Raw genomic sequence first — 18,820 nt, 5'->3', positions numbered from 1 at the left:
TTCAGTGCATCCTGAGTCAGAATGTTGTGGGTTGAAGTCCCAATCCAGTGACTTGAGTATGTAATCTAGGAGCAGTACTGTAGGAGTTTTGAACTGTCTAAGGGTGCCATTTTTTGGCTGAGACATTAAAGCAAGGTCCCATTTTCCCTCTCTTGTAAACCTGGAAGATCCTGTTGTACTATATCGAAGGAGAGTAGGGTAGTTCTCCCCGTTGTCATGGCCGTTGTTTACCCCTGAACCGAAAGCTTAATGAAAGCAGATTCTCTGGTCATTATCACATTGTGGTTTGTGGGAACTTGCTGTGGGCAAATTGGCTGCTCCATTTCCTACATTATAGCAACAACAATACTTCAAAAAGCATTTCATTGGCTGGAAAGCGCTTTGGAGGATCCTGAGGTTGTGGAAAGTGCTTTATAAAAGCAAGTTCTTTGAATCAAGTAGTATTAGCAACTTGAGATAACTTATAAGCAGATTAAGAGGAACTTTAGGCTTTATGTAGAGCCTGCAAGGCTTCATGGAATTTCCCTTAAGTCACACACAAAGATAAAAAGCTTAGAGGTGCATCTTACAGGTATACCATTATGAAGCAGTCTGTATTATTCAGACAATGTTTTCCTTATTGAAGTTGTTTGGCCCCCAGAAAGCAGTGTGCAAATTAACTGCCATTAAGTTTAATGATTTTATGGGGAACTCTATATTAATACAATAAATGAGCATCATGTTGCTGTCAGAAGCCTGTACAGAACAAGGAACAATGATGAACTCCATTATATTATACCCTGCACATTAAACACACGGCAGCATATGACCTGTTACCTGCCAACGCCCTTCAGCTGCTTGTGCTCTTGATATCTTTGCTTGTTTTATAGCTTTTGTACCACAATGTACTCACACTGAAGAAGTTATAAATCTGATTTGCTTGACTCATCATCATAGGTGGGCTGAAGACCTATTTCTGTTCACATATGGTCCCCAATATGGAATTTAGTTTTATAGGCCAGCAAAGTCTCAGGATCTACCTATGCTTGAATCAGTTGAAATGGTTATGGTTGTAGGAGCACTACAATCAAATGGTTGGAAGGTTTACTTTGACCTACTGCTTGCACTTGATTGTTTACCACAACTTCATTTGCAGATACAAATGCAAATGAGCAGCTTTGGTATTAATATAGATATTAATCCAGAGATGTGGAGTTTATAAAGAGGTCAGCCTTATTGAATGGCTGAGCATACTTGAGGGGCCAGTTAGCCTATTCCTGCATTTATTTCTTATGTTCTTAATGGCTTTGGGAAACCTAGTCAATGGATGTATAAAAGGTACTTATCTTTTGTCTTTCTCTCTCTCTCTCTCCATTTCTCCTGATATTGGAAGACCTGGAAGGACTCCGTGCATTTCAGACTCAGATAGCAACTATCCAGCGAGATGCCGTGTGGTGGCTGCACACTGTGGTTCCCACCATCTGCAAACTCAACCCTAAGGATTACATCCATTGGTACGTGCCCAGATTTGGAGACTGACTTTGATGTTGTATATAGTACCAGGCAACCCCCCCCACCCCAATTCTATTACTTCATTGCAGCAGTACCCTTTGCAGCACACTTGCCTACAATGTCAGCATTTGACACAGGTGATGTGATTTCTTCCTGCTTAAATTGGGAGACTTTTACGGTACAAAACAGATAAATGTTATAGTGGGTGTGGAAAGCTTTAGCTAATTTTAGCTAAATTTTGACTCTTATATTAGAAACAGTTTCTCAAACAGCACCTTTTCTGCAGGAGAATGTTACAAATTCATTGCTTTAAAAGTGTCCCTAATAATATTTCTAATAATTTGTACATCACATTTGAATCTAATGAAATAATGAAGAGGGCTATTTTAAAAAGCAAGTCAACTTGACATTCCGCAAACGTGGTGTTCAAGTTAGAGGTGTAGGAGCATCTTGGCAACCTTGCATAAATGTAGGTTTTCATCTTTGTGACCTTGAGAAGGTCATGAACCACATTTATGGAGAAACTGGGTAAACACACGAGGGAGAAAGGAATAGAATTATATGTTGGTAAGGTTAGATGAAGAGAGGTGGACGGAGGTTCATGAGAATCATTAAACCCCAGTTTGGACGGACCAGTTGCATTATAATTTCACTTTACAGTTGCAGACAGACCTAGGAATTTACAGCATTTTCTGTTAGTGCTTTGTAGTATATTGTAGAGAGAATAGAGGCCCCTCATCTTTTGCATCCTTATGATGAAGTGGCTTAAGCCAAAATACCCTCCCAGGGGTAGAGGCATCTCCCAGACCCATTGGGCTATATTGGTCTTACCAGCAATTGCTAGTTGACAATTTTGCTCTTCTCTGACCCCCTGTCAACCTTAACTCATGTTGGTTCACTTTCGTTTTTGAGTTAAAGTTTTGGCTCAAGTCCCATTTTAGAGATGAGTACAAAATCTAGACTGACACTCAGTGCTATTACTGAGGAAGTTCTGCACTGTTGGAGTCTTTTGGGTGAGTCATTAAACCAAGACCCTGTCAGCTCTTTCAGGTGGATGTTATTATGACACAGCCAATGGTAAAGGCTGAGTTGTTCAAATCCCAGAGTGGAACTTGAAACAACTGGCATAATCCTTTTTGCAATTTGTAATTTTGAGATGCAGACTTTGAATTCAGTAGGAATAAGACCATTGAGTCTTGTGATTTTTATCTAAAACAAAATTAAACATTTATTAATTTAACAACCAATGAGACACATACACATAGCTACAAATTACTACTATAATAACTTTTAACAAATCCCCAACTTAATCACCCCCAGGTACATCTTCACTAAGGCAACAGTAACCCATAGACTTTAAATAGACACCAGGCAAAGCACATTTGACCTTACGAGTTCCAAATGAGGCCCCTTTGCAAGTTGGCTGGAGGCATATAGGCTGGTTAGGTCTTAAATGCCTTTACCTTGCATACCCAAACTTCTTTCTTTATGTTTCTTTAGTTTTCCCTTTGAATGTAAATTTTCCATTGTATCACATGGTCTTTTGAACTTCAGCTCTTCTAACAATAAAACCCCTTTCATAGCACCAATTTTATTAGTACACTGAAAAAATAAACATATTGTTTGGCTTCTTCTAGCTAGATGCAAGATGTTACCCATAGTCTTGAATGGTTTATTCAGCAAATGCAAATGAACACTTTACCTTACTGTTCACCCAGTTAACATCTCAAAACTACTAAACATCAAAGTACCCAGACTAGCTGATTTTAATCCAATTAAGACACGCACAAACACACACTAGATACAGACCCCAACTAGAATTCTATTTAAAAAAATAATTTCCAATCGCACTATACACTTTAATATCTCTTCATGACAGATGTAAAGATCCATGGCACTATTCTGAAGAAGTGAAGGGAGCTCTCGCTGGTGTCCTGGCCAATAATGATTACTCAACCAACATCACTACAAAAATAGATAATGGGCAGAATTTTCTGGCTGTCGGGCGGGCAGGCCCAACCCAATCTCCGGCAGGCGGGGAGACGATCCCTGCCAGGGAAGTGGGCCCCGCTGTCATTTTACGTGGGCGGGCCAATTAAGGTCTGCCCAGCGTGACGTCCGGCAGGAAGCACTATGTGCTTCCTTTGCAGGCGGAGGGGGGAATTCCCCAAAAGCAAGAGTGCTGCCTCAGCTAAGAGCTGCCTCAGGGAGATCGCTAACACTTTTAAAAATATTAAAAGTAGAAAAAAAAAATTCCCTAACATGAGATGGGACATGTTCATAATTAACATAACTTTATTAAACTTTTTAAAACCCTACGTGAAACCTCATCCTGTTGGTGGCTGGACGGACAGGGCCTTTAATTGTTTAAATGGTCCTGTCAATGGCCTCAGTTGGCCATTGACAGGTCGGTGGGCCCACAGCTGATTTTGCTGTGCCCCCACCTTCCTGAAAATTTAAATGGGGCGGGATGATGTCAGTTTCCCCCCGACATCATCCTGCATCATTTTACGCGTTGACTAGCGAGCCCCGCCTCCTGCTCGCCGATGGCAAAATTCTGCCCAATGTGTTTATCTCATTGTTGTTTGAGGGACCTTGCTGTGCACAAATTGGCTGTCGTGTTTCCGATAGAGACTATACTTCAAAAGTACTTCTTTGGCTGTAAAGTGCTTTGGAATGTTCTGAGGTTGTGAAAAGTGCTATAGAAGTGCAAGTTCTTTCTGTTGGGAGTTTAAGGTGACTATGATTGGTAGGTCAGTCTGTATGCTACTCTGTGCTTGTTTTTAAGCAAAGTTTCAATGTAACAATCCTTCTTCTTGCAGTTTGCACAAGGTGCTCTTCACTGAACAGCCAGAGACATACTACAAATGGGATAATTGGCCTCCAGAAAGTGACAGAAAGTAAGCACATTATTTTCAACAAGTGAAGAGGGCACTCAGTAGAGTGTGTCAACTCAACATTATTACAATTACGTGGCTCTTCCATGAGGCTTTTCCTTGCCTGTTTCATACTCATACAAATGTTACAGATAGGAGGGGGTTAATTTAAACAGCACTAATTTCCCTTCTCACCACCCATCTGTAACAGAAAGGTGTTTTTGATTTGCTTCCCCCTTTATAAGTGGCAGTATATTTCCCAACCCCTCAGTTTTGGTGTGATCCAATTTTCTATTAATAGCCCCATAGCAAACTCGAGATAGGATGAGCTCAAAGGGTTAGTTTATTTGCACACACTTGAACCACAGGTAGAGGATAGCAACATTGCCTCCTTTGATTTCATATAGTAAAAGAGAGATAGAAAAAAGAAAGATTTACAGTGCAGAGACCACAGAGAAAAGGAACACTGTTTCATTTGAGTCCAGAATCAAAGTCTAATGAGGTACTCCTTCCAGAGGCTAGTGGGCTGAAAACCGATGCAGTATAATTCACTTTTCTGGTGGTGTTGACTTAATACGATGAGATAGGCATGTAGAGATGATTCAGTCTTGTAGGTAAGGTACTGACGTTTTAATGGAAACAATGTAGATGGGGCCAGATGTTCAATCTGGGCAGAGCTCCTTTTCTGTGATGCTGCTAGTTGGATAGTAAAACAGAAGACTAAGATTTTGCAGTACAGCAAGGCAGTATTACTGCTTACACAAACTAGAGGCCCATGTCACACGACTCCCACCTCTGTACATTGCCTTTGACAAGGGATGTATATTTCTCGTCTGGGTCCCTGAGGTGGTTAAGTGTCTCAACCATTAACAATTGAAAGGAAGGTTGCGGGGCTCTTTGTCCTAGCAGATGGGTAGATTCCGGTTGGCCAACCTGTGTTATGAGATACGAATCGCCTTTGTATAGCTCTCTTTGAATTTGGTCTGTGCAGCCCACAGGTGGGGTTGTTAGTGTCTCTTTAGGGATAATGAAGTGCAAGTTTCTTTGATACTGCCAGGTAGCTCCTTTTGTTTGAGGGTCACAGATAGATATCGATTCAGCCATTTTAATCCAGTTTTTTAAATTTTAGAAATAGCTTTGAGGATATCTATATCTATTTTATAAAAATATACAGTGAGGTCTTAGCCACCTTACCTAAAGCTGAAAGAAGAAATCATTTTATTAAGAGCTTCTGTTTCACTGAGAAAACTTCAGGCCAATCCATATCCATCAACCTGCTCTGAAAACTCTGCTCATATTTTGACATCAATGACAAATTCCACCACAGCAGCTAAGACATTCAACAACATTCTAAATGAAACAACCCACAACATTCTAAAAGAAAAATGTTAGTGAACCTTTTAAAAACTGCTGGGATCCGGAACCGCATCTTCAACAAACACTAATCGGTTCTCCCTTGGGCCATATCAGTGCACCACATTTTGTTGAAATTCATCCATTAGATTTTGAGATATATTGTTTACAGACTAATAAACGGGTGAAAACATTACCCCTACCCGCCTTCAGTGACAGAGGTAATTAATTATGTACTTCTGTCAGGGTATGCAGCAAGGTCCCCTGTCAACAACATGTTGTTGAATCATTTCCAACATCTACTTATGACTTTAGTTAACATTCAAATTCACAGGCAAGGATTTTTCCATTTCTGCCATCTTAGCAGATCTTTGAATTATACAATGGGGGCCTCGGCGCTCTGAATCAGAAAAGGAAAAGGCAACCAGTGCCCAGAATAGGATTGAGTTCTTTGGTGTGATGCCTTTTGCCCTCACAGAGTCAAATAGCTTTCTAGAGTTTATTATCTATACTCACAGATCAAGAATGGTTATTGTCAACATAAGGAAACTGACACGCATCCTGCTCATTTAAATACCTCTATTCATTTAAACAGCAACTGGCTAACATAAATTGAACCATAACTTTTTTTTAATTAAGGTAAATTGGCTTTAAATTTTTTTTTTGCAGGGTGTTAGGGACTTTGGCTATGTGGAGAAACTAGAGAAGCTGGAAATGCTCTCCTTTAGAGCAGAGAAGATTAAGGGAAGATTTTTTTGTATTGAGGAGTTTAGCAAATAGATGTGGAGAAACTGGTGGGATCTGTAAGCAGAGGCCACATATTGGCAAAGGTCTTGAGCAGAACTGAGAAATTGTTTAAAGTTATCATCTGGAATGCACTACCTGAAAGGGTGGTGGAAACAGCTTCAATGATAACTTTCAAAAGGGAATTGGATAAATATTTGAAAAAGGAAAAAAAACTGCATGATAATGGGGATTTGGGTCAAATTAGATAGCATGATAGGAGGAATAACCTTCTTCTGATCTATGATTCATCATAGAACAGAAAAAGATCTCGGAGTACAAATACATCAATCACTAAAAGTTGCGCCAATGGTTAGCAAGGCCATAAAAAAAGCAAATCCAGCACTAGGCTTTATTTCTAGAAGGATAGAATTGAAATGTAGGGAAGTTATGCTGAGTGTGTATTAAACCTTGGTTTGACCACTCTTAGAGTACTGCATGCAGTTCTGGTTCCCATATTTAAATTAAAGGATCAAGAGGCAGTGCGGTGCAGAGAAGATATGCAAGGATGAAACCAGAAATGCGTGCTATACAAAAGGTCTCTTCTCTTGGAAAAAAGGACAGAGGGGTGACCTAATAGAGGCTTCAAAATTCTGAAAGGCTTTAATAGAGCAGATACAGAGACAATGTTTCTTCTTGTGGGGAAGAGCAAAATTAGAGCCCATCAATATAAGGTAGTCACCAAGAAATCCAATAGAGAGTTCAGAAGGAACTGCTTTACCCAAAGTGTGTTGAGAATGTGGTACATGGAGGGAACAGTTAAAGCAAATAGTATGGATGCATTTAAGGGGAGGCTAGACAAGCACATAAGGGAGAAGGGAATAGTAGGTTATGATGAAAAGATTCAATAAGGAAAGATAGGACGAGGCTTGAGTGTAGCATAAACACTGGTTGGGCTGAATTACCTGTTTCTGTGCCATTATAACACAAGTCATTCTTTACATCTCATCTCAGTTTCTTTCTGCGACTGTGCTCGGAGGTCCCGCTCCTGGAGGACACTCTGATGCGGATCCTGGTCATTGGGCTGTCACGAGACCTGTCTCTGGGGCCGGCCGATGCCATGGAACTTGCTGACCATCTGGTGAAACGTGCTGCGTCGGTTCAGGCTGATGGTAAGATGACTGTGTATGATCGAGGCTGGCATTTATTGCCCACCCCTAGTTATGAAGGTAGAAAAGGTGGTGGTGAGCTTTCTTCCTGAACACACTGCAGTTAGTTTGAGGATTACTTCAGCAAATCCAAGACATGTCCCACCTGGAAGGACAAGGGAAATAAGTGTATGAGAATGAAGTTCTCTTCCAAGTCACACATCATTCCGACTTGGGAATATTTCACTGTTCCTTCATGGTTACTTGACCAAAGTCCTGGAACTCCCTACCCAACAGCACTATGAGAGGACTTTCACATGGACTGCAGTGGTTCAGGAGGAAAGCGGCCCATTACCCACTTCTCGAGGCGAATTAAGCATAGGTAGTAAATGCCAGTGACATCCACATCCCATGAATTGATTTCCGTTTAAATGCCAAGGTGTGATCAGTTTTGAAACTGCAACAGTATGTGAAGACCACATGTGTTACAGCATTAAAAAAAAATGTGCAGTGCAGGAGCAATGCAGTGTACTATTTGCAGCTATTGTGGGTATAACATGAATACTCCTAAAACCAGCTTATTAGTGGAGGATATTACTTGAATTTACAGGAGAGAAATGAGCCATTTGACCCAACTGTTCTGTGCTAATGATTTGTGCTGCATATGAGCCGCCTCCTACCCTTCTCACCTAACCCTATCAACATAACTTTCTATTCCTTTCTCCATGATGTGCTTATCTAGCTCTCCCTTAAATGTATCTATGCTATTCGCCTGTTTGTATTCACTAACTAACCTGAACCAGTCAATAACTCAATACTGGATATGCTGATTTCATGCATCATGTAGGTAGATACAGATTAAAATATCTGCTAAAATCTATTAATTTCTCATCCATTTCACTTGTGCTTAGTTATCAGGATCTTTAACCACTAGAGGAAACAAATTCTCTGTACCTATCCTATCAACACCCTTCTTCATTTTAAACACCTTGACTAGTTCACCCTTCAACCAATTAAACTCAAGGAGCACAAGACACTTTTAGTGCAACCTGCCTTAAAAATTTAAGCTTGGTAAATAATATATATTTGTAAGTAGTTATGTATTTTATGATTTGGTCTGATGTTAACATCCATGGCAGATGATTGCTTTACACATACATTTGTGCACAGTTGTAACCAAATCAGTAAAAGCACTGCCTCCTGTGCTAATATTTCTTTCTCCAATTATAGATGCCTCTCAGTACCTGATGTTTATATGCTTGCTTTAGTGCCTTATTCTTGCTCAATCTGGTTCTGAATTCAATTGGTTTAACTTAGTAGTGACTTGGAGTAATGTGCAATGACATCACACTCTGTTTGAAGCTGTGTGTGCAGCAGTGAGCTGATATATACCTAGCATTTGTCTGCCAGGGGTGGTAACATCAATCTGTACACAACAGTAACCTACTGTGTAATGTCGCAACAACCCTCTGTGCCAATATTGCTGTCTCTGGTTATAAATGCTTCTCATTACAACCAGCATCTTCGACAGATGTAACTACCCTTTGTGCTTGTAAAAGGGTTTTTTAAAAGAGAAAATGCTAAAATAATGCAAAATGCCAGATATGCATGGCAGATCATTCAGCATCCAAAACAAAGGAGACATGGAGGGATGCTTCAGGTGCAAAGCTTCCTCAGAGTTCCAATGAATGGCTCTTTCTGCCAAGGTTCCTTCAAACTGCCCATGCTTGTTTTTGAATTGTTTGTGAGCTGTGTAATTTAAAAAAAATAAGGTAAAATATTTCTCCAGTTATTTTGTTATTTCTCTTTCAGACCTGGAAGTTCTTCATGTGGAGAGGATTCAGCTGATTGATGCAGTTCTGAACTTGTGCACCTATCATCACCCTGAAAATATTCAACTGCCGCCAGGGTTTGTTCACAGACAGTCCAGTCACCCCATCCTGAACAAAACTTGTTTAGTTGATTTTCAAAATACAGATGATAAGATATGTTATGAGGAAATAAATGCTGACTATATTATCTTTTCAACAAAACGAAATTAGACATTGCTGATGCAAATGAATGGTGCTGTGGCAGTCTCAGCTTCATATAATCATAGATTGTAGGATCATACAGCAAAGGAGACCATTCGACTCGTTCTGAGTCTGCTGGCTCTTTGAAAGGGCTATCCAATTGGCTTCAGCCCCTGGCTCTTTGCCCATAGCCTTGCATTTTTTTTAAGTAAATAATGAATTCCCTTCTGAAAGTTGTTACTGACCCTTCTTTCAACATCTTTTCAGGAAGTGCGTTTCCAATTATAAGAAATTGCTGTGTTTCTAACAAAAAAACTGTCCTCGCCTCCCTTTTGTTGTTTTGTACAACCTAAGGACAAGAATTAGCCTGCTCCTGATTGCTAGGGTTGAGTGTACAGGAATATATAGATGGGATGGTCAAATGGGCAGATAAGTGGCAGATGGAATTTAACCCTGGAAAGTGTGAGGTGATACACTTTGGAAGGAGTAACTTGACAAGGAAATATTCAATGAACGGCATGGCACTCGGAAGTTCTGAGGAACAAAGGAACCTTGGTGTGTGTGTCCGTAAATCTCTGAAGGCGAAGGGGCATGTTAGTGGGATGGTGAAAAAGGCATATGGGACACTTGCCTTTATCAATCGAGGCACAGATTACAAAAGTAGGGAGGTCATGTTGGAGTTGTATAGAACCTTGATGAGGCCACAGCTGGAGTACTGTGTGCAGTTCTGGTTGCCACATTATAGAAAGGATGTGATTGCACTGGAGGGGGTGCAGAGGAGATTCACCAGGATGTTGCCTGGGATGAAACATTTAAATTATGAAGAGAGGTTGGATAGACTTGGGTTGTTTTCGTTGGAGCAGAGAAGAGGGACGACCTGATCGAGGTTCACGAGATTATGAGGGGCATTGACAGGGTGGATAGGGAGCAGCTGTTCCCCTTAGTTGAAGGGTCAGTCACAAGGGGACATAAGTTCAAGGTGAGGGGCAGGAGTTTGTGGGGGACGTGAGGAAAAACTTTTTTACCCAGAAGGTGGTGATGGTGTGGAATGCACCGCCTGGGAGGGTGGTGGAGGAGGGTTGCTTCACATCCTTTAAAAAAGTACCTGGATGAGCACTTGGCAAGTCATAACGTTCAAGGCTATGGGGCAAGTGCTGGTAAATGGGATCAGATAGGTAGGTCAGGTGTTTCTCACGTGTCAGTGCAGACTCGATGGGCCGAAGGGCCTCTTCTGCACTGTGATTGACACTGAAAAGTACATGCATTGGCCTTGGGATAGAATCAAGCTCCACTGTGATGCTCTGTACGGATCAACAGCCTATAACTGCACACTGACTGGGCTCGCTTATAGAATGGCCATTTGTGTAAGGGGCCTGTGCCCAAGGAGCTGCCCTATGTAAGTCGGTGTCAAAGGGAGGGGATAAGTTTGAGTCAGTGATAGTAGAAAGGGCAAAAGGGGTGTTTGCAAATTTTTTTGCTTTGAGCAGGTTGGTTATCGGATGGCCCTGGTGTTGCAGTATGTTGATGCAGTCATGTACTGTATTCATGGTGGTTGGATATGGTTTGTGCCCATGATTTCTTGCTGTTTGATTTTCATTCAGGAGATTGCGGTACATGTGTAGAGAGATGGACAGTTGACAGTTTGCCTGCAGTCTTTCCCCTTACCTCTGGGAGACTCATATGCATTATATATATGCACAATATGTACAACATCAATCCATTATATATTTATGAATAGATAATGGATATTATATATGACAAATAACATAAAGGCATGTAGAATATATTAAATTATTTATATATATATGTATATATATATATATATATATATAATATATATATATATATACTAGATACAATACAGACTCAATGCACAACAAACATATATATGATATACCTGATATTGATATTTACAAATTATGTATAATATGTATGGTGCATAATATATAATTTATAGAATGTGGTGCATCGAGGCAGTAATGTCTGAATTTACATGATGTCTATAGCTTGCCCAAGCCTCTGGTGTGTCACAACCTTTGAACACCCTGCCCAAGAATGATAACTTTTGTTTTCTGTATGAATTGCGTATTTTTCTGCATGTTACAAGGGGTATATCAGTCTTTCCACATTACTGCAGCCACTTTAGTTACTCTGTGCTACCCTCTCTGCTGTTTTATGCGAATGGGCTTTTGTTTCTTATCCTCCAGGTATCAGCCCCCCGCTCTGGCTATCTCATCCTTGTACTGGAAGGCTTGGCTGCTGCTGTTGGTTGTAAATGCTTTTAACCCACAAAATATTGGTGAGTTTCCTAGTGAATTGCAGCTGTTGCTTCCCAAAAAATAGGCAGCTCATTTATTAAGTCATACAGTATGGCCTGTGCTACATCTGTAGATGCAACTGAAAGTGCAAAGGCCTTTAAGGCTTCTCAAGTAGAATATTTAAAGTTCTACCTGAACTTTAGCTTGGCAAATTGGTACCATTTTCGTGAGAAAGTGTTTGATGTGAGTTAGCACCTCATGGTATCATGTTAATCAGCACAAACCAAAGCGTTCCAGGTTCGATTCCCAGTCTGGGAACTTTAGGCCTTGCAGCTGCCTGATGTACAGTACTACAATTAGCTTCAGAACTCGAGAAGAGCAAAATCAGCCTAGACACCACTCCTGGATGTTGATGATCTCTGCTACAAGAGGCAGGCACATTTTGAGCGAGGATACAACCTGGCTCAGCTGTAGCACTCCACAATCAAATAGCCTGCTGCTACTCACTGCCTTGCCCTTATGCAAAGGAACAGCTTCGTGGATGAGGTTGTGCAACTGAATGCAAGTGGAAGTGACGGTTTTCAATGTAGGAGGAAGTGTGAGTATAATTACAGATTAGCTGCAATTGTTGCACAGTGTTTTGTGTGGATAAAGCAAGGCTTATGAAGGGAGGATCGATGCGTCATTCAGTGATATCATCTCAGTGGCATAGACAAGGTTAGAAAAAGAGGTTTTGATCTCTTTCAAGAAGTGATCTGAAGAAAAATTAACTGCCTTCATCTCTATCCATTAATCCTGAGCGGTTTGCAGACCAGCTTTGGTAATGCAGATCTGTAGTCTTGTCACTGAGGCACAGTGTCAGCAAGTGGTAGCTTCACCACACTCTCTCATTCGACAAAGGAGGCTGGGTCAACCACTTCAGTCACGTATGCTTTCAAAATGTTAACAGCACAGCTAGAGAAGTGGGAGTGGGGGAGAGAACTAAACCAGGTGGGCATGCCTTCAGTTGCTTAAGCCCTAAACTCAGGAATTTCATCCCTAAATCCCTCTACCTCACTCTCCTTTGTTAAGGCACTCCTTAAAATCTGCCTCCTTTTGGTCACCTACCCTGACATTTCCTTATGTGCCTGGTGTCAAATTTTCTTAAAATGCTTTGGACTGTTTTATTATGTTAAAGGCACTGTATAAATGCAATTTGTTGATAAACTCATATAAAGAGTCCTAAAATCTTTTTTAAAAATTAAGTATTTATATCTGAGTTGTCTTATTTGATGGTTTAGAGAATGGCAATGAAATGCTTCTTATATCTGCAGGTTTGGCTGCATGGGAAGGCTACCCCACGTTGAAGATGCTGATGGAAATGGTGATGACAAAGTGAGTGACTTTAATACACTATCAAAAATTCATAGGGAGTGAGTTGGTCTATTTGCATCTTTCCCTAAGATAGGCCCTGACTTTGGCCAACTGCATCCTTACGGTGACGGAAGGAGAAATTATGTTGATCTGTGCCCTCACATCTCCAAATAATAAGAGGAGGATTTCCTCTGTTTATTAAAAAAAAGGTTTCTGATTTTGATACACATAGAACAACAGACCTTATTAAGAATTGAGGAGAGTGGAAGATATAGAAAAAAACTTGACACTCCACACAGCACAAGGCAAATCAGTTTCTGTCCCCTACCAAAAGTTATCTGCATTTCTGCTTATTAAGCGTGCAGTTAAAACTGTTGCTTTCATACCATTAGAAAGTGAGTTTCACAAGTGACAGTGTTACACCAGTCAGTATGACTTGAGAAGGCAGTGGTATGAGACCCCTTGGAGAGGCAGTCTCTTGGTCTTTAAGTTTGACGCCACATGTGGGATAGCTCCAGTGCGGTGTCGAGCATATTTTGAGAAGTGTTTCAAGTTTGTAATCCTAGAGTTTTTTTTTACCACTGTAAAGCTTCCTTTTGTAATGTAGAAAATTATGCGGGTGCTTTCAAAATTTACCATCTGGGAGCAGAACTGTGTACATGGGTGTGTGCATATTGGTAATTGTGTAAGTACACTGGCATAAATCTGTATCCCGGCGCCCAGAGGATGTAGGCTGCAGCTATCGGTCTCAGACTGTTCATGCAGTATATTCACAGCCTCAGTAGTGTTGGCAGAGCCATGAGATCAAGTCAGTTTCCTATGCCCTTGATTGGTACCATGAAAAATTGTAGAAGTAGCAGAGTATCAATATGTTTGATCCCACTGTTGGCTTGTTTCTCTCTTTTCTGGTGGGTGCAGAGTGAACAGGAGGAGGATTTCTTCTGTTTGGTAGGGGAATTTGATTTGCCTTGTGTTGCATGGGATGTCTAGTCTTTTTCTGTATCTTCCACTCTCCTCAATTCTGCAGAGATCAAGAAGTGCCCAAGCAAGTATGGTAGAAATCACATGACAAAAAGGTGCCCATAGGAGATGAGAAACTATAAGAATGAATTAAAAAGGCGAAACTGGAAATATACAGAAGGTCAATCAGCAACTATATAGAAAACTGGTTTATAATGTTTCAGCTGTTTATCCTTTATCAGAATCCCTGCGGTTGTGAGGAATCATACACTTAAGTGTCATAACCCACCTTTCTCTTTACAGATGTTGACCAGCCTGCTGTGTTTTTCTCTCTTTATTTCCCAGTTCTCTGAGAATGGGAGAAGACTTGTGTACAGCATGAACACAGGCAGAAAGCATGTTTCTGCATTCTTTGGTCCACATAACTTTTCACAGTGTGAGCAGCTGGTGCTGTATTCTACCCCGTACAGGGGTAACCTACCACTCTCTCTGACAAGCTACCAGAGCTCCACTGCTCAACTGCTCGACCTCTGAAACATACAAAGATATAACGGGGGCGAGATGATGTGATCGTGATAAGGCCACGTTATTTTCTTTTCTATTTCCAGCAACTTCTCATACCCGCAATGTACCGTGACTGATGAAGAGACCCGAAGCGACATGATTAATCGCGAGCTGCAGATGTCGCAGAGAGAGAAGCAGGAGATCTTGGCCTTTGAGAGCCACCTGGCCGCCGCATCAACAAAGCAAACCATCACTGAGAGCAACAGCCTGCTGCTGTCGCAACTGACCAGCCTCGACCCACAGTGAGTGTTTGGCAGTCAGTGCCAACATTGACCGTCCCTTTGGTGAGAACGGGCATGCATTCTTTTGAGTCAACGCACACCCTGTGCCCTCCAGTGTTCTTCTAATGGTGCTGACCCCTGCCGGGGTATAGTGCCACAGACATTGATAGCCCCTCCTTATCTAGCTGAAGTGTGTGAACGCTAGCAAGCTATTTAACTTAGGGGGAGTCACAACAGCCAGGCACAATTCAGTTCTCTGCTGATAGCCAAATCACTGCATTCCCCAGTAGAAGACACCGGACATAAATCAAGCTGGGGATCTCTGGACATTCTTTTACCCATTCACTCCCTAGCGCAGGACTGCTGAGAACAATTGTCCCAATGCATTTTTGAAGCTATATGTAAACACTCTGTTTTCTCCAAGATAGCGAGCACACAGCCTGGACAATTACTGTTAGGCAGTTATGCATAATGTGAAGGCAAGTGCCTTCCTACACTGGCAGGAAACACCGTTGGGGTTGTTTACTCAGGCTGAGGAGTCACCTGATAGAGGCCTTCTCAATCATGAAGGGGTGCAATAGGACAGATGTAGAGAAGCTGTTTCTCATTATGGGGGTGGGCTGTAACCAGATTCCTAAAGTCTAAAAGGCAAAATATTGTGGATGCTGAGAAATCTGAAATGTAAACACAAAATGCTTGAAACGCAGGTCAGGACCGAGAAATAGATTTAAATATTTCAGGTCAAAAAGGTAAAATATTACAGATGTGAGAAATCTGATAAATAAACAAATATAAGATAGCCATTAATAAATCCTAGAAGGAATCCAGCAGGAACTTCTTTACCCAGAACGTAGTTAGAATTTGCTACCATGTTGAATTGAGGTGGATAGTATAAATAAGTTTCAGAGGAAGGTAGGTAAGCACATGAGAGAGAAAGCAATTGAAGGTTATATAGATAGGGGAGATGAAGTAGAGTCAGAGGAGGCTTGCAAATGTTAGCATAGATCTGTTGGGCAGAATGGCTTGCTTCTGTGCTGTACATTCCATGTAAGTCTGTGGACCCAATCATGGTCTGCTTTTATAAACCACAGTTGTCTCAGGAATGATATCTAGGGAGGCCCTTTGGAATGGTGGGCTTAAGAGGGGATACAATGAGCCTTTGTGACTGTCTATTTGTTGGTTTCCAGTTTACTGACCTTATGCCTCCCTGTCTCTTAGGGGAGTCCCTCGCCGGCCACCTCCACAAGTCCTCGAGCAGCTGAAGAGTTTGAATCAGTCCCTTCACCTTGGGCACCTGCTGTGCCGGAGCCGTCATCCTGACTTCTTGCTAAACATTATTCAGAGACAAGTGAGTATGCGCAACTTTGGCTGGGAATAGGTACAGTTTACAGAGAGAAAGAACTTGCGTTAAAAAACCCCCTGCACGATCTCAGGACATGCTGAAATGCTTTGCAGTTAATTAAGTGTGGTCTCTGTTGTAACGTTGTGTGGCAGCTTTTAGAAAGAATAACTCCAGAAAGCCCCAAAAAAGTGGGCTTTGTGTAGATTGTAATAACGTAGAGCTGGTGCTGGCACAGACACACTGAGCCAAATACAGAGAAAGGACTTGGCATTTATATCACACCCTATACGACCTCAGGATGTCCCAAACCATTTGCCAGTCATTGAAGCACTTTTGAAGTGTACATGCAGTACTTGATATTCGGTTCGATTGCAATCAATGGAATTGAATTGGATACTATGTATAACGGGCAGCCATTCCAATACCCCCTGTTTTGTGCTTCTGTTCAAATTTCTATCCCAGAAAACAAGTCTTATATCAGCATCTTAGTTTGATCATGGCATTAAATATGGGCAGGTGCAATATATGGAGCTGTAGCTGGTGAATTTGTTCTATTGTTCCAGGGTGCAGCATGTCAGAGACTTCATTGTACAAGAAATATTTGAATCTGCTAACTTTTTCTTTGAGGTACTTCCATATGTACAGATTCTGGGAAATAAGAGAGTAAATCTAGGACCCTGATAACTATGTAGAAAGTAGGAAACCTATCTAACCTTGTGCTTGTACTTTGAGGAAATGTCTGTATCTCTGGAGGAAATGTTTAAGTTCTCTAATACAAGCTTTGTGGTGCTTCAAAGCTTTATTGGTCAACCCATGCTAGAGTAGGTGGTGCTGAGGTGTTATGGACGTTGTGCCTCAGCCATATTAAACCTAAATGTGCCTCAGTTGTTGTTGTTGCTGGAAGAATATTGTATTTTACAGACTTGTGGAATTGTACAGCACAGATTGAGACCATGCAGCCCATCGTGCCAATACCAGTTCTCTGAAAGAGGCTATCCATTAATCCTATTTCCCCCTCACTCTTTCACCATATCCCTGCAATTTTTTTCCCTTTTCAAGTATCTTTCTGGTTTCCTTTTGAAAATAGCTGTTGAAGGCGCTTCCACTCCCCTTTCAGGCACTCCAGCTCATTGTTACTTTTATAAACAAAACTCCTATCCTCCCTGGCTTTTTTGCCAATTACCTTTAAACCTGTATCATCTGGCTATTAATCCTCTTATAAATTAATCATTTCAACCCTCAACAAATTGTATTTAAAATAATATGTAAAATTAATAACAATCCTGGTAATTTAAGATTTTTATTCTAACTTTCCCTCCCCTCTAGACCTCGTCCCAGTCTATGCCCTGGTTAGCAGATCTAGTACAGTCTAGCGAAGGATCCTTGGATGTGTTGCCCGTCCAGTGCCTGTGTGAATTCCTGCTCCACGACGCAGCCGATGAGGTGACCTCCACAGAAGAGGAAGACGAGGGTGAGAGCAAAGAGCAGCGAGCCAAGAAACGACAGGTGAGGCTGCAGGTGTGCGATAGGGTCAATGGCACTAGTATGCTGATAGCTGCAAATGACTGAGAAAATAAAGATTTGCATTTCATGGCCTTAGGTTGCCTCAAACCGCTCTTCAGCCAATGAAGTCCTTTTGGAATTTAGTCACTGTTATAATGTAGGAAACTTGGCACCCAATTTGCATACAGCAAGCTCCCACAAACAGTGGTGTGATAATAACCAGATCATTTGTTTTTACCGATGTTGGTTGAAGGATAAATATTGGCCAGGACACCGGGGAGGACACCTTGTGCTCCTTTTGAAATAGTGTTGTGGGATCTTTTATGTCCACCTGAAAGGGCAAACAGGGAGTCTTGGCTCAATGTCTCATCCAGAAGATTGCACATCCAACAGTGCAGAGCTTCCTAAGTCAGCTTGGATTTTTGATCAAGTGTGTGGTGTGGAAATTGAACCTGCAAGCTGACATGGAGGCTGAGGGAAGTTTGTGAAAGGCCCAACTTCTGCAGTGATTATGAAGAAAGTGGTAAAGCTCTGCTTTTTTTGGCCATGTCTTCTACAGGCAAGAGTGTCAGCCTAGGCTTTGTGCTCATGCACCTCAGGCGGGGCACATTATATCCTTGTTTGAACCCAGTGTTCTTTCTCCTGTAATGCAGAGGCAGCAGAAACAGCGACAGCTGCTGGGCCGCCTGCAGGATCTCCTCCTGGGCACCAAAGCCGACGAGCAGACTACCTGCGAAGTGCTGGATTACTTCTTGCGGCGTCTGAGCTCCCCACAGGTGGCCTCACGTGTTCTGGCCATGAAGGTAAGTCAGAGAAGAGCGAGTATTAAATCAACAGCATCTTTTCTCATTGTGACGTTGGAGCAGGTATCGACTATACTCTGAAGGAAGAGTGGTGGGTTGGTGGAGTTAGTCACTTTTCGACTGCCTGCTGCAACTTTCTACTTGCCTCTCCTGGAGATGCCGAGCTGGGCAACCCATCCCTGGCCAAGTGACTGCTCCTCATGTGATCCCAAA

At 41.7% G+C, this 18,820-nt stretch overlaps 1 protein-coding gene across 2 annotated transcripts in view; it reads left to right on the top strand.

The window, feature by feature from the left end:
• Window positions 1-18,820, top strand: part of ints1 (integrator complex subunit 1) — a 109,685-nt gene that overhangs the window by 21,493 nt on the left and 69,372 nt on the right. For both annotated transcript variants that reach the window (XM_041206704.1, XM_041206705.1), the window contains exons 13-22: window positions 1,373-1,493; window positions 4,314-4,391; window positions 7,458-7,615; window positions 9,404-9,500; window positions 11,811-11,902; window positions 13,175-13,235; window positions 14,783-14,980; window positions 16,178-16,307; window positions 17,628-17,807; window positions 18,458-18,607. In XM_041206704.1, the coding sequence (XP_041062638.1) occupies window positions 1,373-1,493; window positions 4,314-4,391; window positions 7,458-7,615; window positions 9,404-9,500; window positions 11,811-11,902; window positions 13,175-13,235; window positions 14,783-14,980; window positions 16,178-16,307; window positions 17,628-17,807; window positions 18,458-18,607 (1,265 nt within the window). The remainder of the gene's footprint in view (window positions 1-1,372; window positions 1,494-4,313; window positions 4,392-7,457; window positions 7,616-9,403; window positions 9,501-11,810; window positions 11,903-13,174; window positions 13,236-14,782; window positions 14,981-16,177; window positions 16,308-17,627; window positions 17,808-18,457; window positions 18,608-18,820) is intronic.

The sequence above is a fragment of the Carcharodon carcharias genome, chromosome 15 (assembly GCF_017639515.1).
Source record: "Carcharodon carcharias isolate sCarCar2 chromosome 15, sCarCar2.pri, whole genome shotgun sequence".
Classification (NCBI taxonomy): domain Eukaryota; kingdom Metazoa; phylum Chordata; class Chondrichthyes; order Lamniformes; family Lamnidae; genus Carcharodon; species Carcharodon carcharias.
The sequence above is the reverse complement of the archived record's forward strand: the minus strand, read 5'-3'. Positions and strand labels throughout refer to the sequence as shown.